Genomic DNA, 26620 nt, shown 5'->3' with positions numbered 1-26620 from the left:
TGTGTTTTTTTCCAAAAGGCAACTGAACTTTCTTGGTGGTGGTTTTTTTTTCCCTGTGCAAACGTTTTGCTTCTCATCCAAGAAGCTTCTTAGTTCAACTAAAGAAACTTGCTTGGATGAGAAGTGAAAATATTTTCAAAGGGAAAAAAAACCAAGAAAGGCCAGTTGCCTTTTGGAAAAAGCACCTTTGGGACTACCAAAGAGTGTTATCATTAATAAGTGTGAGTGTTACAAATATACAAATAAAATCTACATGAGCCAGTCAAGTCAATAGTACTGTATTCCTACATTGCCTCATAACTACAAGTGTGCTAAAGCTCACAACATACTAGAAATGCATCTTTTTTTTATGTCAGTCAACTGGAGAGAGCTGGACATATCTAGAAGATTCTGCTACTGAGGACATTTATAAAATAAAAATAAGGTCACAGTTTAATGGATTGCTAAGCTGTGCACAAATAAAAATAGGCTGGGTTTATTTAGAAAGATCAGAAGCAAACAATGAATGTTAAACATCAAGACTCTGTATATCCAAACAGCTAAGATAAAAGCGTCGTTGTCTCTTTTTGCCTAAGATGCTGAGAATCAAAACATTTTGGTTAAATCAGTCTTTCCCTAGCTTGGCATTCTCCAGATGTGTGAAAATTAAAATTCTCAGCCAGAACAATTTTGAGCATTGTTAACTCTAAGGCACCTGAGGAGCACCACATAGGGAAAACCCATGAAAATCTTCTCAAAAGTCGGGGGTCGTCTTATACGCCCAGTTGTCTTATACGCCGGAAAATACGGTACATTCCAATTCCAAAGAAAGGCAGTGCCAAAGAATGTTCAAACTATCGCACCATTGCACTCATTTCTCATGCTAGTAAAGTTATGCTTAAAATCCTACAAGCTAGACTCCAGCCGTATGTGGATCGAGAACTACCAGAAGTACAGGCAGGATTTCGAAGAGGCAGAGGAACTAGAGATCAAATTGCCAACATACACTGGATCATGGAGAAAGCTAGAGAGTTCCAGAAAAACATGTACTTCTGCTTCATTGACTATGCTAAAGCCTTTGATTGTGTGGATCATAACAAACTGTGGCAAGTTCTTAAAGAGATGGGTATACCAGACCATCTTATTTGTCTCTTGTGGGCCAAGAAGCAACAGTGAGAACTGGACACAGAACCACTGATTGGTTCAAAATTGGGAAAGGAGTCCGGCAAGGCTGTATACTGTTACCCTGCCTATTTAACTTATATGCAGAGCACATCATGAGAAAGGCAGGGCTAGATGAATCAAAAGTTGGAATTAAGATTGCCGGAAGAAATATCAACAACCTAAGATATGCAGATGATACCACTCTAATGGCAGAAAGTGAAGAAGAACTAAAGAGCCTCTTGTTGCGGGTGAAGAAGGAGAGTGCAAACGTTGTGTTGAAACTTAACATTAAGAAAACCAAGACCATGGCATCCGGCCCTCTCAATTCCTGGCAAATAGATGGGGAAGAAATGGAGGTAGTGACAGATTTTATTTTCCTGGGCTCCAAGATCACTGCAGATGGGGACTGTAGTCAAGAAATTAAAACATGCTTGCTCCTCGGGAGGAAAGCCATGGCAAATCTAGACAGCATACTAAAAAGCAGAGACATCACCCTGTCAACAAAAGTGCGTATAGTCAAGGCTATGGTCTTCCCAGTTGCAATGTATGGCAGTGAAAGCTGGACCATAAAAAAGGCTGAGCGCCAAAGACTTGAGGCCTTTGAACTATGGTGCTGGAGAAGACTCCTGCGAGTCCCTTGGACTGCAAGGCGATCAAACCGGTCAGTCCTAGAGGAGATCAACCCTGACTGCTCTTTAGAAGGCCAGATCCTGAATCTAAAACTCAAATACTTTGGCCACCTAATGAGAAGGAAGGACTCACTGGAGAAGAGCCTAATGCTGGGAAAGACTGAGGGCAATAGAAGAAGGGGACGACTGAGAATGAGGTGGCTGGATGGAGTTACTGAAGCAGTAGGCGTGAGCTTAAATGGACCCCAGAAGATGGTAGAGGACAGGAAGGCCTGGAGGAACGTTGTCCATAGGGTCGTGATGGGTCGGACACGACTTGGCAGCTAACAACAACATTGTAAATGTTGAGATCAATTGTTATCACACTGTACACAGACCCAAGCCTGATGCTTCAACTCCTTGGTGTCAGGCTCAAAAAATCAAGAAAGACTTGTTTGTGATTCTCCCAAGCAGTTTTATTTATTGTCCTCACCTATAGATAGAATCTATAGCAAACTAAAGATAAAGGTATCGTTTTTCCCTTTCTAGTCATGTCCAGCTCAAGGACGGTGTTAATCTCCATTTCCTAGCTGAGGGAGCCAGCATAGCCCTAAAATGCTCCCATGGTCATGTGGCCAGTATGACTTTACACTGAGGTGCACAGAACACTGTTACCTTCCCACTGAAGTGATACCTATTTATCTATTCACGCATCCATGCTTTCAAATTGCTAGGTTGGCAGGAACTGGGGCAAGTAACAGGAGCTTGGTCCATTGTGTGATGTTTGGGTCTTGAACCTGGGCTGCTAGCTTTCCAGCTGACACATCCAGTGTCTTCAGCCACTGAACCATTGCACCACTCCATAAAGCATATATTCTGAGAACCATTAGGGAGGAGCCGTCTTCACCCTCTTTCTCCCACACAAAGTATCTGAACTGGATTGTTTCTCGCTGCACTAGAATGTAGCCCCTTCACCTGGAGAATCTGGATCACATTCCGTCACATCTGGGCAACGGGGAATGTGAGAAACTGCTTGTCTTTAGATTCCTTTAGGTACTCATTAAACCAATTCCCCCCCCCTCCTGTTGAGAACAACTATTGGTCATGCTGGCTGTGAGATAACAGAATTGCAATCCAACACAACTGGAGGCACCAAGGTACATGAAACTATGATGATAACTGTGGTCTCATTTTTTTTAAGGGGAGCTCTCCATGGTGCTGACTCCATTATTGTAACTCGGGTCCTCTAACTTGGCCACTTTAAGACTTGTGGACTTTGTTGAACTTGATAACAGCAGCACGGTTACTGGTGGGACAATATTGGAAGAAGGATAGTTTGCTTACTATAGAAGAATGGGTACTTAAGGTATCGAATCTTGCAGAAATGTCTAAGATTTCTGCTTATTTGAAGGATCACTCGCAAGAAAGATATATTTCAGTTTGGAGGAGATGGATAGATTATATTCAGAATAAAGATGGGACTAAAAAGTTCCATTTAGCTTATGAGTAGATTTTAGATTGTTATTAATTTTAGTATTAGTATTGATCATATTTTTGTTTAAGTTATTATTATGTTTTTAATAATTTGAATGTATCTATGTTAAAGGGGAGTTAAAGCACATTATGAATTTGGTTAATTTTATAATGGATAATCTTAGTTAGAATATGATTATTATATCTATAACCCTGTATTCAGCTCTGGGAAGTGGGGGGGGGGAAGGGGGGTGGTTTGGGGTGGGTGGGTTTTGGGGATATATATTGTAAAAACTTTTTGTAAAACTCTTTAATAAAAAAAAAGACTTGTGGACTTCAACGCCCAGAATTCCCCAGCCACAAGTCTTAAATTGGCCAAGTTTGAGGACCCCTGCTTTAATAGGTTGGCCATCACCAATTCCATCTGTTTTAGTCTACTGCAGGGGTCTCCAACCTTGGCAACTTTAAGACATGTGGACTTCAATTCCCAGAATTCTGAAGAAAAAAGCCTTGTTCTGTTGCTGCTGTAAGCCTCCATATATCACCAAATTACAAGTGTATTCTAGCTGACACAGCTAATGATAAATGATGATTCCTTATATGTTTTAGCCTCCAGTCCCCTGATCATTTTTGTTGCTCTTCTCTGCACTCTTTCTAGAGTCTCGACATCTTTTTTACATTGTGGTGACCTAAACTGGATGCAGTATTCCAAGTGTGGCCTTATCAAGGCATTGTAAAGTGGTATTAGCAGTTCACGTGATCTTGATTCTATCCCTCTGTTAATGATTCACCTCTGGAGATAGTTACCAGCATCAAATTCCTGGCTACGCAGTTAACGAGTAGGCTGGCTTGGTCGCTCAACAGACTCTGGTGAAGTGGGCACAGCAGCGCCTGCATTTTCTGCGTCACATGAGAAAAGCACATCTTCCTTCCCCTGTCCTTACCACTTTCTGCAGAGGGACGATCGAGAGCATCCTGTCATATAGCATCACAGTCTGGTTTGGAAGCATCACTGCTTCAGACAGGAAGGCGGTGCAGAGAGTGGTGAGGATGGCCGAAAAGATCATTGACAGTTTCCTCCCTTCCATCCAGCACATAACACATAAGCATTGCTTGAGCAGAGTCCGCAAGATTGTCTGGGACATGACACATCCTCTTCACCACCTTGTAACCTTCTGGGAGGAGGGGGCTCCATGGTATCCAAAGCAGCACATCCAGATTCAGTCACAGTTTTGTTCCATACAGTATTAACTTTGCGAATACTCAAGCTTCCTCCTTCTGTTATGTATTCAAGATGGACAGTGATTAATCGTTATATGTTACCTATACGTAAGGGTGTAGGTCTATACATATGTTGTCTTGAGTATTTTGAACACCTTGTCAGCCCAAATACGGGCCAAATCTTTTTGCCTGTATCAGCCCAAATTTGGGCCATCCACAGACAGCAGTGTTGTATATGTTGTATATAGTATGTTTAAATGTATGTTATGTGCGTGTACACTTTGAGACCAAGCAACTAAATTTCATTTTTGATGTGTGCCATTGTGCCCACAGTAAAAAATGACAATAAAGGTTATCTAAAATCTTGTCTGCTTCCTAGGGCTGAGAGAGAAAGTGACTGGCCAAAGGTCACCTAGTTGACTTTGTGCCTAAGGCAGGACCAGAACTCATGTTTTCCTAGTTCCTAGCCTGGTACCTAACCACTACACCAAGCTTTCTATCTGGTTCATACATTGTGCCAAACCATGGTTCATGTAGCCATGATGTGTTTATTGAATGAATGAAGCCAAGTAGACCTGTCCTAGGATAGCATTGCAGGATCCAATCTGGGTCAGTCACTGGACCAAAGGTTAGTCTTCTGAGCTTTCAGATTCATGCAGGAGCCCGTCCTCAGGAAACTTCTCTCACTCCAGAATGTTCTGGTGATGTCCTGGACACCTTCTGGTGAGAGAGAAGTTCCCCGAGGGTGGGCTCCAGAACAAGTCCGAAAGCTCAGAAGACTAAACCTCTGGTCCTGGTGACTGGCCCAGATTGGATCCTATTTATTGAATAATCACAATCATCCAATTTCATAGCTCTTATTATGCCCAAACCCATGCCTTTTTCATTATACCTAAGTGTGATGAATAAATTGAGTGATAAGTACATGAAGCTTGATCTCAGTCACAAAAGCTTACCAAAGCTATTATTATATAGCCAAGAAAATAATGCCTGAGCTGATCTCTGGGTACTGCGAGATAAGACCTAAACCAGTAGAGGGCTAAGTCATTTATTTATTTATTTATTTATTCGAAAGAAAACAAAATAATAGGAAACTTGCCAGGAATGACAAAGCAGAGACTCGGTTTGACAATGCTTCTCTCCTCATTTAGCTTCCCGTGGAGAAATCTCCTAAGCAGTGAAGACATGTGGATCTTGGCAGCTGAAAAGATAATTACTTCTTCTCCATTTCAAAGACCATCCTGGGTGGCAAACGCTTTCCTTAATTTAGCTTTGACAAAAGTACCAGCGTTGACAGGGGTCTTTCTCTTCCTACTTGGAGCTAATGAAGTCTGTATAATGAACTCAGAACAACGAAACAATTGGAGTAATCACAGATTAGGAGAGAGAACAAACTAGGAATCAAGGGGACAGAGGGATGCTGAAAGGGGAAGGGTGTGGGAGAATCCAAATGCAAGGATGTCTCATTGACAGTGATTGTGTGTGTGTGTGTGTGGGGAGTTATCCCCCAGCTGAGAACAAAAGGTAGCTTGATCGCTTTCTGGAGATGCTGAAGTGGAATACAGATGTGTGTGTGTGTGTCTGTGTCTGTGTGTGTGTGTGTGTGTGTGTGTGTGTGTGTGTGTGTGTGTGTACATACAGTATATACAATATGTGTGTGTGTGTGTGTGTGTATGTACACATACACACACACACACACACACGTTGTTGTTGTGAAGTCATTTCCGACCCATCGCAACCCCACGGACAACATTACTCCAGGCCTTCCTGTCCTCTACCATCTTCTGGAGTCCATTTAAGCTCATATACACATACACATACACACACATGCACACGCACACGCATGACACAATCAGAAAAAACAGTATTTCCAGTAGATAAAATGGGGTGGGTGGGTGAGTGGGTTGTTATTTTTCTTTTGCAGAAGCAAGAAAGAGAGCTGTTAGGCACCGCTCCCCTTTGAGGGCAATCAATTGCTCAGAAAGTTACACATCTATGTAGATGTTGGATCGCAATCAGAATAAATTCAGAAGACCCAAAAAGAGTGTTAGGTATTGATCCTCAGAGAAGGGATGGGGAAATTGAATTTATTAGAGGCTAAAGCTGAAGGGAAAAATGGTCTTTGTGCACAGCTAGGTTTCTTTCAATCATTATTTTTTTAAGGAAACAATAATGGCTTGGGTCACACATTATGGTGAATAAGAGATTACATAAGACACATTGTAGTTCAATGCAGCGTATAGGCAATTTATTTAGTTATTTGCTGTTCCCTATGCCTTCTCAGTTCCTTGGCTTACGGCCATTCATTTGGCAGCTGTTTGAAGTTACAATGGCACTGGGTTCTCTCACCTAAGATCCTCACATTCACACAATCAACATTTTGACACTTGGCAACTGGCATGTAGTTACAAACTTTTGCTGTGTCCTGGGATTGTGACTCACCTTCCCACCTAGCCTCTGACCAGCAAAGTCAATGGGGGAAGCTGAATTTGCTTAACCACTGCAATGATTCATTTAACTGTGGGGGGGGGAAAAGGTTGTAAAGTTGGGGCAACTCAGTTAACCAGCACCTCGCTTAGCCACCAAAATTCTGATTCCAATCGTGGTCATAACTCAAGGACTCATTCGGCAACCAGAGGTTGCAATGGGGATGCTGCGAAGGTTGTAACTGTGAAAAACGGTCATAAGTCACTTTTTCAGTGCTGTTGTAACTTTGAATGGTCACTAAATGAACGATTGTAAGTCAAGGACTACTTGTATTTCCTTTAGTTGAACTGTTGTGTTTTTTTCTCTCTCTTTTAAGGGCATCTTAATCCAGACAGTCCTTGATTTGCAACCATTTCTTTAGTAACTGAATTTAAAATGGCCCTGAAAAAAGAGACATGATCAGATTTCATACTTACAACCATTGCGGGATTCCCCTTGGTCACATGATCAAAATTCAGGCACTTGACAACTGGCATGTATTTAAGATGATGATGATGATGATGATGATGATGATGATGATGATGATGATGATGATAATAATAATAATAATAATAATAATAATAATAATAATAATAATAATAATAATAATAAAAGTTGGAAGGGACCTTGGAGATTGTCTAGTCCAACCCCCAGCTCAGGCAGGAAACCCTATACCATTTCAGACAAATGGCTATCCAGTCTCTTCTTAAAAACTTCCTGTGTTGAAACATGCCCAGCTTCTGGAGGCAGGTTGTTCCACTGGTTAATTGTTCTAACTGTCAGGAAATTTCTCCTCAGTTCTAAGTTGCTTCTCTGCAGATGACTGCAGTGTCCAGTGAACACCATTAGTAACCTTCCCAGCTAAGTGAGACATTTGTTAAGTGAATTTTGCCTCAGTTTTACAACCTTTCTTGCCACAGTTGTTAAGTGAATCACTGAAGGTGTTTAGTCATTTAAACAGTCACCTAGGCCTAGGGCAGGGGTAGGCAACCTTGGCTCTTTTATGACTCATGGACTTCAACTCCCAGAATTCCTGAGCCAGCATGGCTCAACTTGGAAACCTCTCCCTTTCCCCTCAGCATGGCTGGCTCAGGAATTCTGGGAGTTGAAGTCCACGAGTCATAAAAGAGCCAAGATTGCCTACCCCTGGCCTAGGGGATGTCAAGAAATGTGCTCATTTCTGCAGCGGGTGAAGTACTTTCACCTCTGAAGATGCCTGCCAATAGACAGCTATAGTTCTGTTTACTGTTTACTTATTTTCAAAACAATAATTATCTAAGTTGCTTTGATCTCTCTGGATTTATTATGACTTGATTGACTAGGTTTCCAACAGACAAAGTTAATGGAGGAAGCCAGATTCACTTAATGATTGTTCCATGGTTCACTTAACAATTGCAGTGATTTGCTTAACAACTGTGTCAAAAGAAAGGTTGTAAAATGAAGCAAAACTCATCCCACAACTTCCTTTCTTAGCAGTGGAAATTTTGAGCTCCGCGGTGGTCATAAATCCAGGACTATCTCTATGCTCCTGTATTCAGAAATAGGCAACAAAATAAATATATGTAGATATAATCTACATTTTATAACATGTATTTTCTGGAATTCAAAGCCGTCCTTCTCTAAGGACTGAATTGTTACAGCGATAAGAAGCTCTCCCAATTACTCTCTGCAAAGTACGCCCGAGATGATTGTGGAGACATTTTGAACTGACTGCATGCTGCAGGTCTAATGGGACAAACACCTGTGATTTATGCTGACTTTGTGTATGTGCGCTGTGCACACAGAGCAGGGCTGATGACTGTATGAACCTTGCCTAGTGTCCCACTGCTGTGAGGAAGATAGCAACATAGACAGGACCAATCTCTCTGAATGTTGTGCAGAACCTCTGTGCGTTATTTGGAAGCAACACAGTGGGAGACCATAAAGAGAAGCTGTTTTCAAGTTGTGAAGCACATTGACTGAAAACTTAGAGAGGGGAAAACATACAGGCAACTTAGAGATGCAACAGGGTACAAGCCCCCTTTGCATTTTGCTAAATCAGTGGTGATGTTTACATCTCGATGTAGTCCTCAGCTGACAGTCATTCATTTAATGACTGAAATTACAACAGCACTGAAAAAAGTGACTTATGACCATTTTCACACTTACGACTGTTGCAGCATCCCCACGGTCACGGGATCAAAAATTTGGATGCTTGGCAACTGGTTCATCCAGTATTTACATTGTTCGCAGTGTCCTGGGATCATATCATCCCCCTTTTGTGACCTTCTGACGAGCAAAGTCAATGGGGAAGCCAGATTCACTTAACAATTGTGTTACTAACTGAGCAGCAGCATTTCACTTAACAGCTGAGGCAAGAAAGGCCGTAAAATGGAGCAAAACTCACTTGACAGCTGGCTCACTTAGCAACAGAAATGTTGGATCTCAATTGTGGTCGTAAGTCAAGGGCTATCTGTATTTAGTTGATATGGGAAAAATATTATGACTAAATCATACAGGAGTCCTCAAACTGATACATATGTTCGCACATGGACACACACTTTGATACCCACAGTTTTTTTCAAGCAGAAAATAACAGATAGGTAGAACTGGATCCAGCAAGAGTTTAACAATCTAAAAGTAAGAGGGAGGTTAATTAGAGTTAAATTTAGTAAAATGAATGCTTCTAAAGATTGGTTTGGTTTGGTTCCATTCGTGGGCTGAAAAACAGGTGATGTGGATAAATTTACTTTAGCATTTACTGTCAGAAAAAAGATGGGAGGAGGCAAAAAGACAGAAAAATATTTGGATTATTATTATTATATTTTTGTGCCAAGAAGCAAATAAGTCATAATATAGGTAGTCCTCAACTTACGACCACAATTCAGCCCAAAATTTCTGTTGTTAAGTGAGACATTTGTTAAGTGAATTTTGCCTCAGTTTTACAACCTTTCTTGCCACGGTTGTTAAGTGAATCACTGAAGGTGTTTAGTCATTTAAACAGTCACCTAGGCCTAGGGCAGGGGTAGGCAACCTTGGCTCTTTTATGACTCACGGACTTCAACTCCCAGAATTCCTGAGCCAGCATGGCTCAACTTGGAAACCTCTCCCTTTCCCCTCAGCACTGCTGGCTTAGGAATTCTGGGAGTTGAAGTCCACGAGTCATAAAAGAGCCAAGATTGCCTACCCCTGGCCTAGGGGATGTCAAGAAATGTGCTCATTTCTGCAGCGGGTGAAGTACTTTCACCTCTGAAGATGCCTGCCGATAGACAGCTATAGTTCTGTTTACTGTTTACTTATTTTCAAAACAATAATTATCTAAGTTGCTTTGATCTCTCTGGATTTATTATGACTTGATTGACTTAAGCTACTGTAGTGTGTATCAGCTGGGCCTCATCATTCTGCTTCAAAGACAGCTATCACTCAAAGTTTATTTCTCCCTGGTGTTTTTATACCTAGCAACTAAACTAAAAATACATTTTTAAAACTCTTTTGTACTGATCTTCATCAGATCAGTTGTGGCTACAGATTGAATTACTTGCTTTTAATCATGCTCTGTTTTTCTACAAAGAATTTGATGAATCTTGATTTACGAAAATATTTTATTATATTTCTTATAGACTGCTGGCAACATACAGGATAAAAAGCAAACATTAAAAGCTAGACAAACTTGCAGGACAAGAATTCTCCAGATGATGACACTGTTCAGTAAATTCCATCTGCAGTTCATCACCAGACCGAGCCCATTTTCAATACCAAATACTGCATATATGAGACAAAATGTTAGATCTACTACTGAAAGCATATCTATCTAACCCACAGAGGATAAATGGATAATTGGATAGTCCAATCAGTGCTGTAATTTCTAGCAGAGATTTAAAAATGCAATATCATTTATGATTACTAATAGTGCTGCTCTGGCTTTTGAAAAAATAGAACAACGTTGCTTTTCATTACACATATTTTACATATAATGCTCAGAAGAAAGCCCCCCAGAGTTTCAGGGAGAGATATTTGTCTTAACCCAAAATATGAATATGGTAATAAGTTGAATCTATACTTGAAGCTCATAAAGTCAGATATAATACAGAGAGCAGATTGATGTCCTTGTGGCAGAAATAAACTTTGGTATTTCTTCTAGAAATAAAATTCTCTCTCTCTCTCTCTCTTTTTCTTTTCTTCTCTCTCTCCACACACACACACACACACACATACACACACACAGAGAGAGACACACGTGCACAAAATGAGTTTGGACAGCAAGCAATACTGCATCTCAAATATTCAATTTCTCTCCTGAAAGAACAGTGGGAACTGCTATTCTGACCATCACTTTCCCTGAATTTTTTGAAAGAAGATACATCACTGAAATTGATGTAAAATGAAGAACCATCTGCAGGGTAGATTTGGCCAAGAAATATGTTTGAATAAAAGGTAAAGATAAAGGTAAAGGTTGCCCCGCACATGCGTGCTAGTTGTTTCAGACTCTAGGGGCCGGTGCTCATCTCCATTTCAAAGCCAAAGAGCCAGCGCTTGTCCGAGGACGTCTCTGTGGTCATGTGGCTGGCATGACTAGACGCCAAAGGCGCACGGAACGCTGTTACCTTCCAACCGTAGTGGTCCCTATTTTTCTACTTGCATTTTTACGTGCTTTCGAACTGCTAGGTTGGCAGAAGCTGGGACGAGTAACAGGCGGTCACTCTGTTACGCGGCACTCGGGATTCGATCCGCCAAACTGCCGACCTTCTGATCGACAGGCTCAGTGTCCTAACCCACTGAGCCACCGCGTCCCTTATGTTTGAATAGCAGTGACCATTCTTGTGAGTGGTGAAAGGACCAGCTCTTGCAACAGAACTGACCCTCAAGCATCATGGAATAGAGCAAGCTTGATTTTGGCCATCAAGGTAATGGAAAGGTCCTCAGCCTTTCGAGGTAGACCATGCCAAGAAACAGACACTGCATGAATGTAATACAGGTAGTCCTCAACTTACAACAGTTCATTTAGTGGCTGCTCAAAGTTACAATGGCATTGAAAAAGGAGACTTATGGCAGTTTTTCACACTTACGACCATTGCAGCATCCCCATGGTCACATGATCAAAATTCAGATGCTTGGCAACTGGTTCATATTTATGACACGTGCAGTGTCCTGAGTTCATGTGATCCGCTTTTGAGAACTTCTGTCAAGCAAAGTCAATGGGGAGGCCAGATTCACTTAACAACCATGTTACTAACTTAATAAATGCAATGATTCACTTAACAACTGTGGCCAGAAAGTCATAAAATGGGGCAAAACTCACTTAAATTTTTTTTCACTTCACAACAGAAATTTTGGACTCAATTTTTATAATTGAGATCGTCCCTAATTTTGTGGGGTGTAAAGGACTTGGGATGAGAATTGTACCTTCAGACTTGCAAGATTCTGTTAATGTAAACTTACAATAAAGTAGAATTGGCTAATCTAGTTATGGTTCCTGGTCAGGTCTACCTGGTAATATTGGCAATTAACTAGTGTTATGGGGTATAGTAACAAAAACCTGAAAGCCCAGGAGAGATGCTTTGTTTTCTGAAGAGAATCAACTGAGGATAATCTTGAGTTTTTTCCTCACTCTTTCCTATCTATCAGGACTAAGCTGATATTTATACAATTGAATTCCTTCTTCAAAGCACCAGAGGGCAGGACAAGAAACAATGGTTGGAAACTGATAAAAGAGAGAAGCAACCTAGAATTAAGGAGAAACTTCCTGACAGTGAGAACATTCATTCATTCATTCATTCATTCATTCATTCATTCATTCATTCATTCATTCATTTATTTATTTATTTATTTATTTATTTATTTATTTATTTATTTATTTATTTATTTATTTATTTGGACTTATATGCTGCCCTATCTCCCAAAGGACTCAGGGCGGCTAACAACAGAATACAAATATTAATATTAAAATTAAAATTAAACTATATCTATAGCCCCAACCAGTAGAACAGCTTGCCTCCAGAAATCGTGGGTGCTCCATCACTGGAGATTTTTAAGAAGAGACTAGACAATCACCTGTCTGAGATGATATAGGTTCTCCTGCTTGAATAGACCTCCAAGGTCCCTTCCAGCTTCTATTCTATTCTATTCTATTCCATTCTATTCTATTCTATTCTGTTCTGTTCTGTTCCATTTTTTATTCTATTCTATTCTATTCTGTGCTGTTCTGTTCTGTACTATTCTGTGCTGTGCTATTCTATTCTATTCTATTCTATTCTATTCTATTCTATTCTATTCTATTCTATTCTATTCTATTCTATTCTATTCTATTCTATTCTATTCTATTCTATTCTATTCTATTCTATTCTATTCTATTCTATTCTATTCTATTCTATTCTATTTTCTTTCCAGAATGGCTGCTAAGCTAAGCTAGGTCTTCGGCAACTTATTTCCTTTCTCTAGGCTGAAAAATTTCAATATCCGGCTGTTTACGCCATACTTGGCATTCCCTAAAGAATGCTGGATACCCTGCAGTAATGCAATGAGGTATTGTTAGACTCTGAATTTAATTATTTAATGAGAGCAAATTTCATTTAGTTAAAAAATGTGCTAAACTCGATCTCTTGTATTTGAGAGCTTCCTTCTTCTCCTGCTATACAAGTCAGCTTTTCCTCCCAGTGGAACCAAAAATAATATAAGAAGATATTAGGGATTAAAGGGATTAAAAAAAACCTTGTCAAACAACCTGAGCAAATGAGGAAAAATGTCAGTACTGTGTGATAATGACATCTTTTCACATGCATGAATGCATGCATGCAGAGTTAAAAGTAGTTCCCTTGTGAATGGAGCTGTTGAAAATGATCTCCTTCTGATCACAGAAATTTAGGAAGGAAAAGGAAAACTATATCTATAGGTTCATAAATACAGTAGTGACCCAAAATTGTGGAAACCTTTTTGGGAAAAGTGTATTTTTGAAGTTTTGATGGCTAATAACACCACTTTTTTGGGGGAGTAGTACCGTAAAATTATATATCAATGGAAAGATAATTTAATCAAGAATGTAATGCAACATAGTTTGTTCAATTATCTGTACTGTATTCTATGAAAAGTAATTGCCAAATAACCAGAAAAAGGAAGCACAACTTGCTTGGGTTGATATCAAATCTTAGAAAAAAAAGCAATCAATAAATCAATAAATCAGTTCCTGTTGGTGTGTTGGATCCAGTCTCGTCTGCTTTGCATGAATGCCCCAATTTTTCTGGAATTCACCCCTCCAGAAATGTGAAATGGTCCTCCCCTTACCAAAGATTTGCCTATTTCTAGTTTAATAGTTTAAACTATTTACTATTTTGCTTCAAAGTCCAGTCAGAATATAAAGCCACTTTCTCTGTTGCTATAGCTTGCAACTGAAAAGCAGATGAGGAAGGAATGTAAGGGGTCTCATGGGAAACCTTCTTATGATTTTTCATCCAGATTTCAAAACTCTCCTCAAGCACTCTCATGCTTACATTTTAAAAGTAGGTGTACATCCTTCCTTAAAGGGGTGTCCACACGTTTGGTTAAAAAAAGTGATGAATAGTGTAATAGTGTAATCAAAGCTCCAGTGCACAAAAGATTACATTATCATGAGGCTGTTGGCAGGCCCAGAGGAAGAGAGAGAGGCTTTTGGAGGAGTTGGTGGCGGCAGCGGCAGCATGCTCCAGGAGAGAAAAGGAGCAAGGCCTCTTTAAGGAAAAGGTGGAAGAGTCAGGATCAGAAAAAGGAAAGAAGGCGAGGTTGTCAGAATACAAGCGAATTTGAGGGCTAATCCACATGGAGCCCCATTTCCATCTGTCCTGTTTGCCATCCTTCACTCCCTAGAGACTAAAATGGACAATGTGAAATTTGAGCGGGCCCTGAACAAGGAGTATATATCGGAGGTGGTGACCCTTTGAGAGCTGTATGCAACGAAATTTCATTTTGATGTATGCCGATTGGTGTACATTCAAAGTGACAATAAAGTTATCATTATCATCATTATCATTATCATCATGGGCACCCTCTAGAATTTTTTTACCATACCTTGTATACACCTCTAGAACAGACCTTTTTCCCCCCTTCCTCCACAATAATTTTAATTATCTATATTTTTAAGCCTTCACAAGCCCCCAGACTTTGTAGTCTTTCCTCACTTGATTGCTCTCTGTTCTGCAACTTTTTAAATTCGACAATATATTTCCTGTATATAGCATTTCCTAAGTATTGGTTATATCAAATTGTTGTAATACTGGGAGTTTGATTTTTAATTCCTTGGAGAGACAAGCAATGTTTCAATGTTTTCATTGCACCATTCTTTACAAAACCAAAGTCCTTTTCCTGGCCAGACATTGCTAGTTCCGACTTCTATGTAAAGATCCTGAGAAGTTAATCAGACATACTTGTGGGAGAAGGATAGGCAGAGTTTGGGGGTAGGAGTCAAGAGAGGAATCAGCCTGGAATCTGGTCTAAGTCAAACCCCTCTTGAATTCTGTTAATCCTTATCTAGCACCAATTTAGTCTTGACTGTTAGTTGACTAGATTCTTATGTATAGGCATGAGCAATAAATCAGCTTAACTGGAGCTTATTGTGGCACCTGACAATACACTTTTCCATATACTTCATAGATTAGCATTGAGAAAATGAATTTAGCGAGTATGATCTGCTCATAAGAGGTGTAATGGCACTTGTACCAGCAGACGGGTTAGGATATTGAATGAATGAGAACAAAGTCTTGGTATGAGTGCACATGGCATTAATCTAGCATCTTGTCCCTGTAACTGGAAGAGAACACTGCCCTACTATCAGAATTAGATTTCCCCCCCCCCCACCATGACATGTAGAAATGTCTTTCATCTCTAGAAGCAAAATGCAGGTAGTCCTCAACTTAAAACTATTCATTTGGTTGTGACTCTTCAAAGTTACAACCCTGCTGAAAATAATGACTTATGACTGGTCATTGCACTTAACGTCCATCCCAGTTTCTCTGTGGTCACATGACTATGGGTCAGACACCTGGCAACTGGCATGTATTTATGACAATCGCAGCATCCCAGGGTCATGTGATCATCTTTCACAACCTTCCCAGCTGGCTTCCAATGAGCAAAGTCCATGGGGGAAGTCAGATTTGCTTAACGACCACAGCAAAAGAGGTCATAAAATCAGTAATGTTCACGTGATGACTCACTGAATGACCATGTCGCTTAGCAAAAGAAGTTCCAGTCTCAATTGTGGTCATAAGTCAAGGACTACCTGTATGTTGGACCAGCTCTGGACATTTCTTTCCCTTCTTTGTATCTGAAAATCTTAACCATGCAGATTTGAAGAGCAGGTATTTAAATGCATCTTTTCTTAAATTCAACTGAATGTAGCTAGATCTGTTCTGCAACCTATTTTGGGCTATACAGAACTGAAGCAGAAAAAAAATGACCCTGGAAAAGTTTGGCTCAAGTTCTGAAAGGCAATGTTAAGTCTACCAAAGTTATGGCACACTTTTTCTTTTTCTTTTTTTTAATCTCACAGATATTCAATCTCTTTTTTTTTGCCAACTTTCAGCAGTGCAATGTGTGGGTTCCACAGATACAAAAAGAGAACTTGAGGACCACATCCAGTCTACACATCAAAGGTTACAAAGCCAAGACCTAAATAACTTGGCCTCTTCTTCATCCTTTGTAACTCTTACTGCCATACCCCTTAAAACAGTGGTTCCCAACCTTTTCTATACCCCAAACCCCTAGAACGCTTCTTATATATTCTTGCACCCCGTACAAAAATTCAAAATAACGGTGATGAATTATGCATATGCGCTATAATTTTGAAAACCCAGGTTTTTGCCCCCCCCCGACCCCCAGGATGTGCGAGCACCCCCCGGTTGGGAATCCCTGCTTTAAAAGAAATCTTGATGCAATGACTTCTACCCAGTTAGGTTACTTCCAGCATTTCTGGAGAGAATTATGGGGCTGGATCTTCAGTTTCTTTGGGCACAAGAGTTTAACAAAAGCTCTCCTGAAGCTGTAGTGACAGAGTGGATAAAGGACGGGGTTGATGGCCGAATTAATCCACAGCAGCCAGAAAGAAGCCTCGTACCAATACACAGGGATACAGTGACCATGGCAAGCAGCTCGGATGATCATGAGAAGCGTGTACGGTGCCCAGCAAAGGCCAAAAATCCCCACAATGACAGCTAGTGATTTTGCTACTTTCTTATCCCTAGTGAGTCTGAATCGCTGGGTCACATTCTGGGAAGCTTTCTCCAAGGAAAGGTTGGCTGCCCAGTCTTTGTAATTTCTTTTGCTAGAAGATTTTCCTTCCGCACTGGAGTCCGGGGAATATTTTGCGTTAATACTTCCTCCAGCATCTTTTTCTGGGATGTCCCATTTTGGAAGCTTCAAGGTTCCTGGATCTTTTTCTTCCCACCTACAGCATTTCACGGAAAGTTTGGGCCCCGTGTTCATTTCGGTCTCCTCCGCGAAATTCTGGCTGTCGTGAAGGGCCTCCAGGCGGAATTTGGTCCGTTTCTGTATGTTCAGGTAGATGCTCAAGTTGAAAAACATCACGCTGATGAAAGGGGTGAAGAACTCAATGGTGGAGGCCGTGATGAGGAAGTACCAGTTGTAAAAAAATTCTGCATAGCATTCCCCATCGGGAATGATGCTCCGCCCGGATATATATTCCCAGCTGATAATTGCAGGTCCATAGAGCAAGAAAGCGAAAAGCCAGACCATCGCCATCTTGAATACGGCTCGCTTGGTGTCTCCTTGTTGAGCTCGGTAGGAGACCTGGAAAAGGAAAACAATGAGTCAAATTTAGTAGAGAATATCTACTACTGCATGGATATTCAGTTCAAAGGAAAACAATTGATTATCCAGTCAAATGTTTTCTTGCTGCTTAACATTAACACAATAGCAGAGTTGGAAGGGACCTTGGAGGTCTTCTAGTCTAAACCACTGCTCCAGCAGCAACCCCTATACAATTTCAGCCAAAGGGCTGTCCAATCTCTTCTTAAAAACCTCCAGTGTTGGAGCACTCACAACCTCTGGAGGCAGGTTGTTCCACTGGTTAATTGTTCTCACTGTCAGGAAGTTTCTCCTTAGTTCTAGGTTGCTTCTCTCCTTGATTAGTTTCCATCCGTTGCTTCTTGTCCTGCTTTCAGGTGCTTTGGAGAATAGCTTGACCCCCTCTTCTTTGTGGCATCCCCTGAGATATTGGAACACTGCTATCATGTCACCCCTCGTCCTTCTCTTCATTAGACTACACATACCCAATTCCTGCAACTGTTTTTCGTGTGTTTTAGCCTCCAGTCCCTTAATCATCATTGTTGTTCCTCTCTGTAATCTTTCTAGAGTCTCAAATCTTTTTTCTATTGTGGTGAACAAAACTGGACACAGTATTTCAAGTGTGATCTTGCCAAGGCGTTATAAAGTTGTACTAAGACTTCTCGTGATCTTGATTTTATCCCTCTGTTAATGCAGCCTAGGGCTGCGTTGGCTTTTTTGTCAGCTGCAGCACACTGCTGGCTCATTATCTGCACCTGATATTTTCATTAGTCCCTCAACTTACTTGAGCAGTACACACATGTGTCATTCTCTGCTTGAAAAAAACCGTGGGTATCAAAGTGTGTGTGTCCATGCGCGTTGGTGTGTATAAATTTGAAGACTCCTGTATAGTTAGTCGTGATAATTTTTTCCCATGACAACTAAACACAGATAGTCCTCAACTTACATCTATTTGTTAGTGACCGTTCTATGTGGAAAAAAAGTGCCTTATGGCTGTTTTTCACACTTAATGGCCGTTGCAGCATCCCCATGGTCACGTGATCAAACTTTGGATGCTTGGCAACTGACTCGTATTCATGACGGTTGCAGTGTCACGGGGTCATGTGATCCCTTTTGCGACCCTCTGACAAGCAAAGTCAATGGGGCAGCCAGATTCACTTAACAACCGTGTTACTAGCTTAATAACTGCAGTTCTTCACTTAACAACTGTGGCCATAAAAATCGTAAAATGGGGTAAAAACATGCTTAACTATCTTGCTTAGAGACGGAAATGTTCGGTTCAGTTGTGGTTGTAAGTCAAGGACTCCCTGAACTGTTTTCTTTCAATAGCTAGCTGTCCCCCTCTCTCTCTCTCTCTCTCTCTCTCTCTCTCTCTCTCTCTCTCTCTCTCTCTCGAGAGAGAGAGAGAGAGAGAGAGAGAGAGAGAGAGAGAGAGAGTGTCTTTGAATCTCCAGCATTCTTTCATCCGAGTCTTTTGATGTACATTGTTGTTGCTGTGAAGTGTTATTCTCTAACAGCCTTAAGCAGTGGCGGGGGTGGTGGGGGGGAACAGTGGCCATGGCCTGATTGATTTGACCCTCTATAATGGTCCCCATTTCGCATGTGACCCCTTGGGAAAATTAATTGCCCAACCTACATATGGAGCTTTGCTTGACTTAAAGAACACAGTAATAACTACATTGTGGCATAACCTTACACAATACACTTTATAAAATACCAGGTGTGACTAACCTCAGAGAAAAGATCTATATGTATCACCAGGATAATAGGAGAAAACTAATGAGGTACTAGGCTGTAGTCCAAGAAAATAAACACATTCATTTTTAAGGTAGCAGAAGACTATTCACTGGGTTTGCTACTATAGGCCAACATCTATCACCTTCCCGGCTGATTTGCAAAGAAACCCGAAACAAAACGAAAAGGGGTCTGGAGGCTAAACCATAGGATGAATGATTGAGGGAACTAGGCATGTCTGTTGTTGTTGTTGTTGTTAGCTGCGAAGTCGTGTCCGACCCTTCGCGACCCTATGGACAACGTTCCTCCAGGCCTTCCTGTCCTCTACCACCTTCTGGAGTCCATTTAAGCTCACGCCTACTGCTTCAGTGACTCCATCCAGCCACCTCATTCTCTGCCATCCCCTTCTTCTCTTGCCCTCAACCTTTCCCAGCATTAGGCTCTTCTCCAGTGAGTCCTTCCTTCTCATTAGGTGGCCAAAGTATTTGAGTTTTAGCTTCAGGATCTGGCCTTCTAAAGAGCAGAGGCATGTCTAGTCTAACAAAAAGAAGGATTACAGAATACAGAATAACAGGTTGACACAGAGAAGGGGTGTGTGTGTGTCAACTTATTCTCCAATGCACCAGAAAGCAAGACAAGAAACTGATCAAGGAGAGAAGCAACCTAGAACTAAGGAGAAATTTCCTGATAGAACAATTAATCAGTGGATCGGCTTGCCTCCAGAAGATGTGGGTGCTCCATCAGTGGAGGTTTTCAAGGAGAGTCTGGACAGATATTTGTCTGAAATGGTATAAGGTTTCCTGCTTGAGTAGGGAGTTGGACTAGAACAGGGGTAGGCAACCTTGGCTCTTTTATGACTCGTGGACTTCAACTCCCAGAATTCCTGAGCCAGCCATACTGGCTCAGGAATTCTGGGAGTTGAAGTCCACGAGTCATAAAAGAGCCAAGGTTGCCTACCCCTGGACTAGAAGACCTCCAAGGTCCCTTCCAAGTCTGTTATTCTATGTTCTCTGTTTTCACAAGTGATCTACTGACTAATGCTTAGATACAGTAAATGACAAGGTGCATAAAGCAAATAGGATGCCAAAGGCTGGTGGTTCCCCTTACAGAGCAGGAAGTCCGCTACCAGCTGGACTTCTGATAGCTCTGAACTCCGAAGGAAACTGCAGCTGTTAGAAAAACAGGACACAATCATTATAAAATAAAAAAAAAACTGCAAGTTAGGCAGAGCTAGTTTAAAACTGCATATTTTAAAAATTAACATAGTTCTATCTATCTGCTGAGGAGATGACTGCATTTAGAAGAGGTGCGTAGTAACGCATTCAAAATAGATTGCTATTTTAATTCCTTCAATGTCAAACTCTCTACCCTAGCTTTGACTATTTTCTTCCCCCCAGTATAATCTCTGTGCCTTTTATTATTATTTTTTCTTCTTACCTTAGCCAGGCTGTTTTAGATTGCCTCCACTGAACTCCACTGCAGTTTTAAAACTTATTATTTTTATTGCCAAGGAAATGGTGTAATTGGGATTTCCTTTGAATACCCTTGGGAAATCTGTCTAGGAATGGGGTTCTTTGATGGATCTGACCTTACTTAATTTAGCTAATGCCTGAAACTAGTCGTAATACTGGTACAATTTGTTTTTATTATTTTATTACTTAATGACTGCAGCAAAAAGGTGATAAAATCAGATGTGACCCAGTTAACAACCGCATCTCTTAGCAATGGAGTTTCTGGTCCCAATAAGTCAAGGACTCCCTGTATCTAATATTAAATAAGTTATGTCCTATCACTGCAGTAGTTCCACATCAATATGAAAATTAGTCCACTTTTCTCCAAATATATAAAGACTTGGTCTATTTACTTGAATGTATGCATATTCAAATCAAATCATGTTTATTGTTACAATCCAAAGACCAGTAACATGCTTGCATATTCTGCAAGTGATTATTTTCCTGAATGCAACGTCTTTTAGATGTATGTTCCTCTAAAATAAGTCCTTCCAATTGGATGTTCCCAGAACTGTCTTGTATGAAATTGTTTTTGTTAGATACTGGGTTCGTCGCTTCAATGACAAGACGAGGCGAGTGAGTTCAGCAAAGACCATTGTTTATTGCTTGCAGGATCTGAACTGAGAAACAGGGCTGCAAATGCAGCAATTTATACCCTGGCCTCTAGGTGACGGCCAATAGGTTTAAAGCAACCTATTGCCACCCTATATGCAGCCAATGGCGGCGCTGGAGACGGGTTGTCTGAGGAGCTGGGAGCCGTTAGCCAGCTTTCCTGCTTAAGCAACCTTCCAGCGATTAACCCACGTGGTGTTCCCTTAACAAGACAAAGCCCAATACATTACAGTTTTCTGCATCGGAAAATGTTGGAGGTGTGGTAGAGAAAGCAAATTGCAGCAAGGAACTATGTTCAGGTTCCTGGCTGAATGAATTTCAGCTGTAAATGGCTGCATCAATGTCTTCTTGATTCTACTCTTTCTCTAAGAATACTAATAGTTCTTCTTGATTCAGAGAGAGCTTAGATGTTTCTATCTCTCTCTCTCTCTATCATTTCTCTCTCTATCATCTTTGTCTGTCTATCTATCTGATTTCTCTCTATCAACTCTCTTTCTCTGTATCTATCTATCTATCTATCTATCTATCTATCTATCTATCTATCTATCTATCTATCTATCTATCTATCTATCCATCCATCCATCTATCATTTCTCTCTCTCATCTCTCTATCTGTGTCTGTGTCTCTCTCTGTGTGTCTATCTATAATCTATCTATAATCTATCATCTATCTATTTTATCTATATCTAATCTATCTATCATTTCTCATCTCTCTATCTGTCTGTGTGTCTCTCTGTGTCTATAATCTATCATCTATCTATCATCTGTCTCTCTGTCTCTCTCTAATCTATTATCTGGCTATCATTTCTCCCTCTCTATCATCTCTATCTGTCTGTCTCTGTGTCTGTCTATAATCTATCTATCTATCTATCTATCTATCTATCTATCTATCTATCTATCTATCTATCTATCTATCTATCATCTATCTATCTATCTATCTATCTATCTATCTATCTATCTATCATTTCTGTCTATCATATCTATCATTTCTCTCTCTATCATTATCTATCTATCATTTTTCTCTCTATCTCTATTATTTTTCTCTCTATTATCTCTTTCTGTCTCTGTCTATCATCATCTATCTATCATCTATCTATCTATCTCTAACATTTCTCTCTCTGTCATATCTCTCTATCATTTCTTTATCATCTCTAACTATCATTTGTCTCTATCATCTCGATCTGTCTCTGCCTATCTATAATCTATCTATCTATCTATCTATCTATCTATCTATCTATCTATCTATCTATCATCTGTCTCTATATCTATAATCTATCTATCTATCTATCTATCTATCTATCTATCTATCTATCTATCTATCTATCTATCTATCTAGTGCTTTTTTGTAAAAGAAAAAGGTGCTGGAACTCACACATGTCATACAACCCGCCTTGCCTACCCTACAAGGTTCCATCCAAAAAAGGTGCCAGAACTCCGTTCTGAGCGTTCTATGAGAAAAAAGCCCTCTATCTATCTATCTATTCTCTCAATCTATCATGTCTCTCTCTCTTTTCGTGTTCATTTGCTAAGTTGTGTCTGACTCTTTGCAGTCCCATGGACCATAGCACGGCAGGCCTCCCTTCCCTCCACTGTTTCCTGGAAATTTGCCCAAATTCATGTTCATTGTGTGGATGACACTCTCTAGCCATCTCATCCTCTGCTGTCCCCTTCTCCTTTTCCCTTCTGTCTTTCCCAACATTGGGGTCTTTTCCAATGAGTCCTTTCCTCTCATTACCGGTAGGTAGCCAAAGTATTTGAGCTTCAGCTTCAAGACATTTATCTTAGCACTAACTTCATTGCTCCCTTTCCAGAGCACGTTTTCCTTGCTCTGGCTTGGCTTGTCCTCTATAGTTTGTATGACTGATTCTGAGTGTGGCTTGGAACGACACCAATCTCTTCCTCTTTCATCTCTTGTAGATCTCCTCTCTGGGTTTCAGAGACACAATATGTGATTTTGGAACAAGATGGAATGGAAGAGGAACAGGAGGAGGAAGAGGAGGAAGGAAGGAGGAGGAGGAGGAAGAGAAGGAGGAGGAGAACGAGGAGAACGAGGAGGAGAATGAGGAGGAAGAAGGGCAGGAGAAGGAAAAAGGAGAGCAGGAAAAGGAGGAGGAGGGGGGAAGGAGGAGGAGGAATGCAGCATCAGTTCAAAATCATTTGTCAACTTTTTGAATGGCTAGAAGACAACTCACCGCTCTGGTCACAGAGAGGAATCGGTCATAACTAATCAGAACGATATTGAAGACTGAAGTGGTACACAATAGATAATCCATCACCAGCCAGAGTTTGCAAAAGCTTTTTCCGAAGGCCCATCTTCCCGTGAGGACGTAGGGTATGTACAGTGGAATACAAAAGGCACCTGAAACGAGAAAGCGTGATTCATGCTTTTCAAACACTTTCCTCGGCTGACAGCGTCAAAGGGCATGGATTGAATACAAGTCAAGGCATTTATCTCATACAAAACAGTAAATGCTGGTTGGGGTGTATTAGCTGTCATCGCCCACTGCCTTGGCTCTTCCAGAAACTGCTGAGATGCTGCAGGTTGAGTCCTGGAATATTAATAATCTCTTAAACTAAAGTGGTGAATTTTTTTTTAAAAAAAGTTCAATTAAACTACTAGGAGGTGGGAAAAGACAAAAGGCTAAAAAAATGGGAGCAGCTCTGTTTTTGGGACAACGGCCGTTCCTCAGTGTTCTGTTAGGTCAGGGGTAGGCAGCCTCGGCTCTTTTATGACTCATGGACTTCAACTCCTGGAATTCCTGAGCCAGCCATGCTGAGGGGAAAGGGAGAGGTTTCCATGCTGAGCCATGCCGGCTCAGGAATTCTGGGAGTTGAAGTCCACGAGTCATAAAAGAGCCCAGGTTGCCTACCCCTGAGTTAGGTAAAGGTGTCATCGGAATGCATGGTGATGAGGGCTTAGAAACCTACTAGATTACTGGGTTGCAGTAATCTACGAAAGAGAAACCATGGATTGTAAGGGAAAGAATCTTGGATACACTAGTACAGGTAACTCCTTGAGTTATGACTATAATGGAGTTTGCCCATCACAGTCATAACTTATGATGGTCATAAAGCAGTCACATGACTGACCTATTTTGCCACCTTTTTCGTGATGGTCGTTAAGTGAGCACACCAGTCGTAAGATTATGGCTGTGGTCATTAAGCAAACCGTCTGGTTATTAAGCGAACACTGAGGCATGGTGGCACAGTGGTTAGAATGCAGTACTGCAGGCTAATTCTGCCAACTGCCGTCAGTTCAATTCTCCCCGGCTCAAAAGTTGACTCAGCCTTCTATCCATTCTGAGGTTAGTAAAATGAGGACCCAGATTGTTGGGGGGCAAGACGCTGACTCTCTAAACCCCTTAGAGTGGGCTGTAAAGCACTGTGAAGCGATATATAAAAATCTAAGCGCTAAGTGCTAGTGCTATTTAGCAAATCCAACGTTCACTGTGGGCTGCTTTTGCTGAACAATGCTGAGTAAATGCTGGATTAGGGCAAAACTGTGGTTGCAGGAAGTCAGATGACCACAGGATGCTTCAACTGGCCCCAGATGTGGCTGAGCTGCTGACTGGCTGAAAACGGGGGGGGGGGAGGATTGGAACGTCAAATCCAGGTCATAAGCGCTCCCCAGATATGACGGTTGGAACTCTGAATGTTTGCTGAGCGACTAAGTCCACAACCTACAACCACAATTCAGCCCCAAATTTATGTTGTTAAGTGAGAAATTTGTTAAGTGAGTTTCGCCCCTTTTTACGACTTTCCTTGCCACCTTACGTGTTAAGTGAGTCACTGCAGTTGTTAAATTAATAACATGGTTGTTAAGTGAATCCGGCTTCTCCATTGACTTTGCCTGTCAGAAGGTCGCAGAAGGGGATCACAGGGCCCCCAGGACACTGCAACCGTCATAAATGTGAATCAGTTGTCAAGCATCCGCGTGTAAATCACATGACCATGGAGACGCTGCAACGGTCGTAAATGTGAAAGATGGTCATAAATCACTATTTCCAGTGCCGTTGTGACTTCGAACAGTCACTCAGTGAACTGTTGTAAGTCGAGGACTACCTTTATCTAATCCAGTTTCCTGATGAGGAATTCACTGCAGTGTGGCCATCTATCCTAAGGTCTCCAATGAAGAAGAATTTTCTGTCTTGCAAAGCAATCTGTTCAACTGAAGATTGGCTTTTCCTATTATGAAATTCTTTTAAGTGCCCACCTAAAATCATTGAGATTGCCTCTGTGTAATTTTAGACTGATTATTTCTTATCTTGTCTTCCCGAATAGCTCCGGAAAATGGTTCTTCAGATACTCAGAGACAGCTATCCTGTATTTCTTTAGTCTTTTCTCCTTCAGGTTAAAGCAGGGGTGTCCGGCCTTGCTAACTTTAAGACCTGTGGACTTCAACTCCCAGAATTCCCCAGCCAGCCATGGGGTTAACCTATTCTCCAAAACACCAGAAGTCAAGACAAGACATAATGGATGGAAACTTATCAAGAAGGGAGCCATCCAACCTAGAACTTCCCTGACTGTGAGAACAATTAAATCAGTGGATCAGCTTACGTCCAGAAGGTGTGGGTGCTCCATCAATGGAAGTTTTTAAGAAGAGATTGGACAACCTTTTACCTGCAATGGTATAAGCCAGGGGTAGGCAACCTTGGCTCTTTTATGACTCATGGACTTCAACTCCCAGAATTCCTGAGCCAGCCATGCTGAGGGGAAAGAGAGAAGTTTCAAAGCTGAGCCATGCTGGCTCAGGAATTCTGGGAGGGTTTTTTTATTATTATTTTAATCTCATTTTTATTTTAATCCCATTTATATCCCGCCCTTCTCCGAAGACTCAGGGCGGCTTACAATTTAAGCACAAACCAATGTGCTTAGCAATAGCCTTCATTCTATGTATATGCCTGCTTATTAGGGCTTTCGCCCCCCCCCCCCAAGCGGCATTATTACAAAGTCAGCTTATTGCCCCCAACAATCTGGGTCCTCAGTTGAAGTCCACGAGTCATAAAAGAGCCAAGGTTGCCTACCCCTGGTTTAAGCTCTCCTCTTGAGCAAGGGGTTGGACTAGAAGATAACTCTGAATAACTCTGTTATTCTGTTTTTAAAAATA

At 41.1% G+C, this 26620-nt stretch overlaps 1 protein-coding gene across 1 annotated transcript in view; it reads right to left on the bottom strand.

The window, feature by feature from the left end:
- Window positions 1–16808: 16808 nt before the first annotated feature.
- The window catches only part of HRH3 (histamine receptor H3), a gene marked incomplete at both ends in the record, with an annotated part of 28945 nt that continues 19133 nt past the window's right edge, over window positions 16809–26620 (bottom strand). Inside the window, 2 exons of the mRNA XM_081322845.1 lie at window positions 16809–17660; window positions 23706–23872. Coding sequence (XP_081178971.1) covers window positions 16809–17660; window positions 23706–23872 — 1019 coding nt within the window. The remainder of the gene's footprint in view (window positions 17661–23705; window positions 23873–26620) is intronic.

This window comes from Vipera berus (assembly GCF_964194415.1).
Source record: "Vipera berus genome assembly, chromosome: 3".
Classification (NCBI taxonomy): domain Eukaryota; kingdom Metazoa; phylum Chordata; class Lepidosauria; order Squamata; family Viperidae; genus Vipera; species Vipera berus.
This window is presented reverse-complemented; position numbering and strand designations above follow the sequence as displayed.